This window comes from Leucoraja erinacea, chromosome 1 (genome assembly GCF_028641065.1).
Source record: "Leucoraja erinacea ecotype New England chromosome 1, Leri_hhj_1, whole genome shotgun sequence".
NCBI classification, from domain to species: Eukaryota; Metazoa; Chordata; class Chondrichthyes; order Rajiformes; family Rajidae; genus Leucoraja; species Leucoraja erinaceus.
Genome location: NC_073377.1, coordinates 117,753,800 through 117,764,480, shown reverse-complemented (window position 1 = coordinate 117,764,480; position 10,681 = coordinate 117,753,800). Strand labels below are relative to the sequence as shown.

The 10,681-nt window shown below is 39.3% G+C and overlaps 1 protein-coding gene across 1 annotated transcript in view; it reads left to right on the top strand.

The window, feature by feature from the left end:
• The window catches only part of ppp2cb (protein phosphatase 2, catalytic subunit, beta isozyme), a 17,782-nt gene extending 10,891 nt beyond the window's left edge, over positions 1–6,891 (top strand). Inside the window, exons 2-7 of the mRNA XM_055641997.1 lie at positions 1,216–1,425; positions 1,617–1,790; positions 2,219–2,308; positions 4,475–4,636; positions 5,969–6,087; positions 6,218–6,891. Of these exons, the coding sequence (XP_055497972.1) occupies positions 1,216–1,425; positions 1,617–1,790; positions 2,219–2,308; positions 4,475–4,636; positions 5,969–6,087; positions 6,218–6,290 (828 nt within the window). The 3' untranslated portion in view covers positions 6,291–6,891. The remainder of the gene's footprint in view (positions 1–1,215; positions 1,426–1,616; positions 1,791–2,218; positions 2,309–4,474; positions 4,637–5,968; positions 6,088–6,217) is intronic.
• Positions 6,892–10,681: the final 3,790 nt, after the last annotated feature.

The window sequence follows — 10,681 nt, the reverse complement described above, 5'->3', positions numbered from 1 at the left end:
AAAACACAAAATGGGACCGAAGCTCAGCGGGTCACGTAACATCCATGGCGGGAATGGACAGATGACATTTTGGGTTAGGATCTTCAGATTCTGTGCAGGTTTACATTTGATGCCAATGTACTCTTTCTTGTATCTCCTGTTGTACTGCTTATCATTGCTCAAAAGTTAATGTATTCTCACGTTGTTGTTATTTATTTTAAAGTGATGCGACGTGAAAACTGGCCCGATTCCCTTTGCCCACACAAGGGAATTTGGCCCTGTTTTCACATTTCCTTATCTATGTCCCTTCCCCCCCCCTGACGTTTTTTGTATAATATGAAGGTCTTAACACGAAACATCACCCATCCCTTTTCTCCAGAGACGCTGCCTGTCCCACTGAGTTACTCCAGTATTTTGTGTCTACCTTCGGCCCAACTTGCCCATCCCACCTGCCTGCTTTTGCCCCATAGTCCTCTAAACCTACCACATCCATGGACCTGTACAAACGCCTTAAATGTTGCAATAGTACCTGCCTGAATTACCCGTTCCATGCGTGCACAACACCTATCTGTAAAAAAAGTTGGCCCTTAGTTTCCCATTAAATCTTCCCCCCCCCCCCCCCCCCCCCCCCCCCCCCCCCCCCCTTAAACCTATATCTGGTTCTCAATTCCCCTACTCTCTGCATTTACTCGGTCTATTACTCTCATGATTTTGTACACCTCTATAAGATCCTCTCCAACACTCCCCAGAGCCCTACCATTCACTGTGTAGGTCTTGCCCATGCTCAACTTCTCAAAATGCAACACCTCACATTTATTTGTATTAAATTCCATCAGCCCATTCCTCAGCCCACCTGCCCAACTGATCAAGATCTTTGACAACCATCTTCACTATCTACAACGCCACCCACTTTGGTGTCATCTGCAAACTTGCTATTCATGCCATGTACGTTCTCATCCAAACCATTGATATAGATGGCAAACAGCGATGGGCCCAGCATCGAATCCTGGGGCACACCACTAGTCCCAAGTTAAAAGGGTACATAGTAAATAGATTTTACGGAAAAGCAAATGCGCCAAGCTGTCTTCTAAGGACTCATTGGAATACCAAGTTGCTTTACTTAATGATGTTTAGCAATGTGAGAAAGGAATTTAGTCAATTCTAGCAATTATCTTTCACTTTTTTATTTTATTGGATTTCTTGAATTAACCCTTCCTTTCATTCTTGCTTTTGTAGGCTAAAGAAATTCTTACAAAGGAGTCGAATGTACAGGAAGTACGATGTCCCGTCACAGTGTGTGGTGACGTTCATGGGCAGTTTCATGACCTCATGGAACTGTTCCGAATTGGGGGCAGATCTCCAGACACCAATTATCTTTTCATGGGAGATTATGTTGACAGAGGTTATTATTCAGTTGAAACTGTCACATTACTTGTAACATTGAAGGTATGACTCATTTTCAAATTTACATCCTTTTTATTATGCAATTATATCTGGTTCTCTCCCAAATGCTTACCATGCACATTATTATTTGAACGACTGATAAAAGTAGTACTGATTCAGTTATACTTAATTTTGTAATGCAGCTATTGGGAATATTGCTCTATGTTAGTTGTTCCATTTCTTTTTTTTTAAAGGTTCGATATCGAGAACGCATCACAATATTACGAGGGAACCATGAAAGCAGACAAATCACACAAGTGTATGGATTTTATGACGAATGCCTAAGAAAATATGGAAATGCTAGTGTTTGGAAGTACTTCACAGATCTGTTTGATTATCTGCCCTTGACGGCGTTAGTTGATGGTCAAGTGAGTGGAATGTTTTCATTAAAGAAAATTTAAGAATTCAATGAGTAATTTTCCTGCATTCAAATCCTCTTTTCATTCCATTTCATGGATATTTTGGGTTTAGCCCTATGACATTCCTTGGAAATTACTACTTATACTCTTCTTTCTCATGACCTTGGTTTAATCAGGAAGGATTATGATGGGCAACATTTTTTTGATTGAATTTTTTGACCATTTTATACCTGTAACCATTAATGCCAAATTGAGTTGGAACATAGTTAAAGAAATGAGATGTACATCAAGAAATTAATTCCACTATATTTAAAGTGATTTTGGTCTGGTATATTTTCTGTGAGGTTTTTTGAACGTTATGATGTTATGACACGGAAATTGTTTTGGTACATCTGGTTGATATCAATACTTTTAATTTATTGATTTGCCATCCACAGATATTTTGCCTGCATGGTGGGCTTTCCCCATCCATAGACACGTTGGATCATATTCGAGCCTTAGATCGTCTGCAGGAAGTACCACACGAGGTAAACTCCCTGCAATTCTGTCTGGTTATCACCAATTCAAAAGTTATTCTGAAGTAGTGCACAGCTTGTCAAGTTTCTCTCTCAGCTCGAGTGACACGTTAAATCCTATGGTTTGTGTTATCTACATGGAGTTTGCACATACTCCCTGTGACTGTTTAGGTTTCCATGGGTGCACTGGTTTCCTCCCATATCTCAAAAATGTGCAGGGTGGTTGGTTAATTAACTGCTGTAAATTACCTCGAGTGCGCAAGTGAGAGGTAGAATGTGGGGGTGGGTGGGTGGGGGGGGGGTTGATGTGAATGCAGGGAAAATATGTTAATGGTGAGCTAAAGTGGCTTCCGACATTTTAGCGACAATGGTAAAGGGTTGATATCTGAGCACTAATGTACCAAATGTACAATAGTTAATTAATCTGATTAACTTTGCCTCTGTATGGTTGCTTTCAGGTTTTTAGTGTTTAATAGTCATGACTGCAATTTGAAGGAATGTTTCAAAAAACAATTGCAGCATTGTAGCCAAATTTACATTATGACATTACATATTGATCTGAGAACTGTTTTGTCTCTATTTCACATTGAGCAGTTTGAGTTCACAGATGAACTACTGCCTTCTACTGCATGTTTTATAGAAACGTACAAATTTCTTAACATTATAGAAACTTACAAAATTCTTAAGCTTATAGAAACTTACAAAATTCTTGTGGTTGGACAGGCTAGATGCAGGAAGATTGTTCCCGATGTTGGGGAAGTCCAGAACAAGGGGTCACAGTTTAAGGATAAGGGGGAAATCTTTTAGGACCGAGATGAGAAAAACATTTTTCACACAGAGAGTGGTGAATCTCTGGAATTCTCTGCCACAGAAGGTAGTTGAGGCCAGTTCATTGGCTATATTTAAGAGGGAGTTAGATGTAGCCCTTGTGGCTAAAGAGATCAGGGGGTATGGGGAGAAGGCAGGTACAGGGTGCTGAGTTGGATGATCAGCCATAGTCTAGTGAATGGCGGTGCAGGCTCGAAGGGCCGAATGGCCTACTCCTGCACCTAATTTCTATGTTTTAACACAGTTAGGTGTCAGTGCTGTGGTTTTCAATGGAAATTTATTGATGCTAAGTCTGATAATCAAATGCTTGGATCAATGTAAATGTGTTAAACAAATTTGAATTGAATAACATGGTTTTACAGGGAATTGATAGATTGCTGACAAATCCCTCTATAAATTTGAGTAACATTGGGATCTTAGCTCTAAAATTGCAATCAGCTGCTGGTTGTATTTTTCTGAGCCTACAGCACTGGATGGGAAGGAGGGAGAAAGCAAGGACTACCTGAAATTGGAGAAGTCAATTTTCATACTGCTGGGGTATAAACTACCCAAGCAAACTATGAGGTGCTGCTCCTACTACCCAACCAATTTTCTATCCATGTCAGCACTCTACCCCCAATACCATGTGCTCTAATTTTTCCCACTAATCTCCTATGTGGGACCTTATCAAAGGCTTTCTGAAATTCCAGGTACACTACATCCACTGGCTCTCCCTTGTCCATTTTCCTAGTTACATCCTCAAAAAAATTCCAGAAGATTAGTCAAGCATGATTTCCCCTTCGTAAATCCATGCTTACTCGGAGCGATCCTGTTACTGCTAGCCGCTATTACATCTTTTATAATTAATTCCAGCATCTTCCCCACCACTGATGTCAGGCTAACTGGTCTATAATTCCCTGTTTTCTCTCTCCCTCCTTTCTTTAAAAAGTGGGATAACATTAGCTACCCTCCAATCCACAGGAACTGATCCTGAATCTATAGACCATTGGAAAATGATCACCAATGCGTCCACGATTTCTAGAGCCAGTTCCTTAAGTACCTTGGGATGCAGAACATCAGACCTTGGGGATTTATCAGCCTTCAGTCCCATCAGTCTACCCAGCACCATTTCCTGCCTAAGGTGAATTTCCTTCAATTCCTCTGTCACCCCAGGTCCTCTGGCCACCAGTACATCTGAGAGATGGTTTGTGTCTTCCTCAGTGAACACAGATCCAAAGTACCTGTTCAATTTGTCTGTCATTTCCTTGTTCCCCATAATAAATACACCTGTTTCTGTCTTCAAGGGACCCACATTTGTCTTAAATTTGACCCGAGTTCTTTGTAATATTTTGTTCTGCTTGGTTCAAACAGGGCCCAATGTGTGATTTGCTGTGGTCGGATCCTGATGATCGTGGTGGTTGGGGAATTTCTCCTCGAGGTGCAGGCTACACTTTTGGACAGGACATTTCTGAAACTTTTAACCATGCAAATGGCCTCACTCTGGTGTCCAGGGCTCATCAACTTGTAATGGAGGTAGGGTATTCACACCTGAACTATTGTATCATGTACTTAAACAGGAGTTGGTACTCTTCAGTTTGTAACTTTAAGATCTAATAAACACAATATCCTATTTGTAGACTTTAAAAGCTTTTGAGTAATCCGGTTTCAATTCAGATTGAATGATAGGACAATTGATAATTGTTCATATAGTTTAACTCGCTGGTCTAGGTCTATCAACTACCGGAAGCATAAAAAATTGTTAACTGAGTTTTGACCTTTTTTAATATATCAGCTCTATATGATTGGGTTAGAAATATACACGTAATAATCCTTCTATAATTGTCTTACAAACATGATTAAAGCTGGTACATGGTGCAGCAAGTATATTTTTAACATAATGACAAACCAACAGGTACATTGGCATTACAGGCCTGGTGGAGTAGGGGTTGGGGGAGGTGAAGTATGAAAATTGCCCATTTGAAGCCTAGCTATATAAAGTACCATGGCCCTTGATCTTTACCAATCTTATAATCTTTACCAAACTTATGATCTTTTACCAATGAATTTTGTAATTGATGAAATTTATATTCCCACCTTTGGCTTGAGTTCAATTAGCTTGCACACTAATATCCCATGGTTAACAACGAAGAGGGTAAATAGCTGATTTTTTTGTATCCGGTAGTAGAACCGGGTGACATTAACCAGTATATGATTCTTTCTGGTCTATATGTAACCCGCTATGTAAATGCTGTTGGCAATTGTCGGGATGTAAATGTGTTGATAAATTTTCAAACCAAGGGATTAGCCAGTCTAATTTGTACTGAATTTAAAAATTGCTTCTTGGGATAAAATATGTAAAGATAAATTTTAGATTTTATTTTATGTGTACAAGGAATCCTGTTTATCATAAATGTGCATGATAGTTGAGACTGAGGAACTATCTGCAGATACAACTTAGCCACAGTCTACATTTGGGGCTCGGTAGAGAGGAGCTATTGGCATTAAACGTTTACGGCTAAAAGGTGTTTAATCCCTGAGGTAATGTCTGTTTTCAGAAATCATTGGCAATTTTGATGTTTCTGTGGATAATCTGTCATTTACAAAGATTAGAGTATACAATCCTAGTATTTTGAGTCATATTTTGTAGTATTTTGTCATATTAGCTTACTATTATAGCCTTCCAATCCTCAATAAATCCTCAAATGTATGTATATTACTTGGTTTGGAAAATTTGAGGAGTTATAAATGGACTGAATGATATGCAGTACATTCAAATGCGATACAAAAGAACACTGCAAATTAATGGTATCTGGTATAATCCTATTTTGCAAGATGATAAATATCTTTTCATCTGTTTAATCTCAGGGATACAACTGGTGTCATGATCGAAATGTAGTGACAATATTCAGTGCTCCAAACTATTGTTATCGCTGTGGTAACCAGGCTGCTATTATGGAACTAGACGACACACTGAAGTATTCATTGTAAGTATAATGGATATTCTTGATGCTATTCTTGCTAGTATACACCACTCAATCTTTAAGTGTTAAGTCTGTATCATGTTGTTAGATGTTCATTGACTCACATGCTAAGGCAACTTTTCGTCTCTTACAGTCTTCAGTTTGATCCAGCACCACGCCGTGGAGAACCTCACGTCACTCGACGTACTCCAGACTATTTCTTATAAAGAATTGATTAGTACACTAAAACCACGCCGGCAGATCACCTGCTCCAGAAAAAGCAACAATAATTTAAATGTCTTTCTAAAATTACTTCAGTTTGTCACAACATAATAGCATTAACACGGACCAAATATGCCGTACTAAAGGCAGTTCACTGCCTGGAACATTGAGCACAATTTGGCAGTGATTACTATTTTTTGCTTCTAAATTGGAAGTCAATGATATTTGGTCATAACAGTCAAATTTTGCCTGCTGTCACTTGTCATTGTTTTACCCAGATACTGTGAAATATTGATGTAACATGGTATGATAAGCAGGTCTAAGTGCAACAGTCATGACAATATAAGTTGTAGTTTTAACAGGCATGTATTGGTTTCCAGTACCCTTTTTTTGAATTAAGACACACTTGTTCTGAATGTATGCTACCTATGCTTGAAGGAGACACATGTTGTTCCTTCTGGAGTGTTTGAGAAAATGTCCTGTTTCGATGTTAGAAATCACTGTTCTGTGTTACTGTACTTTTTTTTCTGTATATATTTGACATAAAAAGTGCTTGCAACTTAACTTGGTGTATTTGAACAATAAACTACTTCAAGTAATCAGTCACTGGGTTTCTGTAAGATACTTTAGATAATTACATCAAGTCGTATATTCTCTCTAGGTATAAATGAAATTAGTTAGAAGCAACATGCTTTATGAAACCCACCTTCACTATTTCCCCTCTTAAGATTTCTTCCCATAATAAAGTACCAATTTTAAACTAAGAATTAATTGATTGTGGTTTGATCCATTCATCCCAAGATATTTTGATCTCTGCAGTTAGTTGGGTATCTCCGCATTATTGAATTGTGGTTGGTGCTTTTATTAAGGAACATTCTCTTTTTCAATCCTTATTTTGATTGCAACACTTTTCATACTGTAATTAAAGAAAATATTCTGTGTTCATCATTTGCATGGTTTTGTGACACAATATACGATATAGTAATTAATATTGACCATTCATCTAATTGCACAGATTTGACTATTGAGTTTTTTTGAATTATAATTATAAAAATTACTATAAATACCCAATCTTAGAGCTAAACCGGCACAAATATTTTACAGAACAAGTTGGGAACATATCTTTCTTATGATAGGAAATATAGAAAAAGAAAGACAGGACCAGTTCCTTGAGAAATCAAGTAAAGATGCACTATTTACAAAGGATATCCATTTTAGTGACTGAGTTCAGAATGATTGAAGGCCACCTGCCGACTCAGTTACGGTGGCGCAGCGGTACAGTTGTTGCCTTACAGTGAATGCAGCGCTGGAGACCCGGGTTCGACCCTGACTACGGGTGCTGTCTGTATAGAGTTTGCACGTTCTCCCCATGATCTGCGTGGGTTTTCTCCGAGATCATCGGTTTCCTCCCACACTCCAAAGGCATACAGGTTCATAGATTAATTGGCTTGGTAAATGTAAAAGTTGTCCCTAGTGGGTGCAGGATAGTGTTAATGTGCGGTGATCACTGGTCGGCGTGGACCAGGTGGGCCAAAGGACCTGTTTCTGCACTGTATAACTAAAGACTCAGAAATGTTTGGACAGGTTTTCGAACCTTTGTAACTGATGCTCTTGTCATCCCACATCAAAGACTTTTGCAATTGTTATGAACTGTAATGCTTAGTGTGAGCAAACTCAAGACCTAAGCAGTGATTTTTAGTTTGCATAATCATATTTATATTCAATATATTTACAAAATAGTTTATTCTTGTCACCTTATTTGGGATATTTGGATGCCAAGGCTTTTCGGCCTATCTATATATTTCAAAATTATTTGAAACATAAATTTGCTGTGCCAGTTAAAGCAGTAAGTGAAGATTTCATTGCAGTTCCTCTTCTAATCAGCAGAGAACTACAGTGCCCTCCATAATGTTTGGGACAAGGACCCCACAATTTGAGATTTGTAATAGAAAAAAAATCACATGTGGTTAAAGTGCACATTGTCAGATTTTAATAAAGGCAATTTTTATACATTTTGGTTTCACCATGTAGAAATTACAGCAGTGTTTATACATAGTCCCCCCCATTTCAGGGCACCATAATGTTTGGGACACATAGCTTGACAGGTGTTTGTAAATTTTCAGGTGTGTTTAATTGCGACCTTAATTCAGGTATAAGAGAGCTCTCAGCACCTAGTCTCTCCAGTCTTTCCATCACCGTTGGAAATTGTTATTGTTGTTTATCAACATGAGGACCAAAGTTGTGCGAATGAAAGTCAAATAAGCCATTATGAGACTGAGAAACAAGAATAAAACTGTTAGAGATATCAGCCAAACCTTAGGCTTAACAAAATCAACTTTTTGCAATATCATTAAGACGAAAGGGAGCACTGGTGAGGTTACTAATAGCAAAGGGATTGGCAGGCCAAGAAAGACCTCCACAGCTGATGACAGAAGAATTCTCTCTATAATAAAGAAAAATCCCCAAACACCTGTCCGACAGATCAGAAACACTCTTCAGGTGTGGATTTGTCAATGACCACTGTCCGCAGAAGACTTAATGAACAGAAATATAGAGGCTACTCTGCAAGATGCAAACCACTGGTTAGCTGCAAAAATAGGATGGCCAGGTTACAGTTTGCCAAGAAGTTCTTAAAAGAGCAACCACAGTTCTGGAATAAGGTCTTGTGGACAGATGAGATGAAGATTAACATCAGAGTGATGGCAAGGGAAAAGTATGGAGGAGGGAAGGAACTGCCCAAGATCCAAAGCATACCAACTCATCTGTGAAACACAGTGGTGGGGGTGTTATGGCCTGGGTATGTATGGCTGCTGAAGGTACTGGCTCACTTATCTTCATTGATGATACAACTGCTGATGGTAGTAGCATAATGAATTCTGAAGTGTATAGACACATCCTATCTGCTGAAGTTCAAACAAATTCCTCAAAACTCATTGGCTGGCGATTCATTCTACAGCAAGACATTGATCCCAAACATGGTGCTAAAGCAACAAAGGAGTTTTTCAATGCTAAAAAATAGTTAAATCTTGAGTGGCCAAGTCAATCACCTGATCTGAATCCAATTGAGCATGCCTTTTATATGTTGAAAGAGAAAACTGAAGGAGACTAGTCCCCAAAACAAGCATAAGCTAAAGATGGCTGCAATACAGGCCTGGCAGAGCATCACCAGAGAAGACACCCAGCAACTGGTGATGTCCATGAATCGCAGACTTCAAGCAGTCATTGCATGCAAAGGATATGCAATAAAATACTAAACATGACTACTTACATTTACATGTTATTGCTGTGTCTCAAACATTATGGTGCTCTGAAATGGGTGTACTATGCATAAACACAGCTGTAATTTCTACATGGTGAAATCAAAATGTATAAAAACGGCCTTTATTAAAACCTGACAATGTGCTCTTCAACCACATGTGTTTTTTTCTATTATAAATCTCAAATTGTGGAGTACAGAGGCAAATAAAGATGGGTATTTGTCCCAAACATTATGGAGGCACTGTATAACCAGGTTCTGAAGCAAGGGAGGCGGAAACCTGCGCCATGGAAAATAATACAACGGTCTATTTGAGAAAAACAATGATGCCAGACTGGTAGCATGTAATTAGAAAATTGTTCAACTGCTCATTACAGCAAAGAAGATTTGAAAGGTTTTATATGCATCCTTAGATTTTTTTTTAACGAACAGTGTTGGAAGAGCTCAGCGTGTCAGGCAGCATCTGGGGAGGGAATGGACAGGCAATGTTTTGGGTCAAGATCCTTCTCCAGTCTCATTCCTTCAGATGCTGCCTGACCCGCTGAGTTCCTCCAGTACTTTGTTTTCCTCAAGATTACAGTATTTGCAATTTCTCATGTCTCCATGGATTATTTAAGTTTTATGTATTACTAGACTAAGTGAGACCCGTTGGGTCCCATGTTTACACAGGAGGGCGAATCCCCCGACGCAATATTCCACCTCTCCACCAATTCCAATATTGGTGGCCAGTGAGGGGGCTTTCTGGAGTGCTGGTATGGGTTCTTGGGGTGGCAGCTCAGTCCCTCAAGCCTGCTCTGCTGGCAGCTCACTGACGGCTGGTGGGCTGGCAGTTGACTCATGACTATTCCTTGAAATTCCATTTCAAGCAGGGTGCAAGGCCACCAAATTCAAATCCATGTTCCTACCATTTCAAGCAGGGTGCAAGGCCACCAAATTCAAGTGCAGTTTCTTACCACGATGAGCAGGGTGCAAGGCCACCGAATTCAAGTGCAGTTTCCAACCACTTCAAGCAGGGTGGAATGCCACCAAATTCAAGTGCAGTTTCATACCACTTTCAGCATGGTGCAAGGCCACCAAATTCAGTGCAGTTTCATACCACTTCAAGCACTTCAAAACACCAAACTCACAGTTCAGTAGACA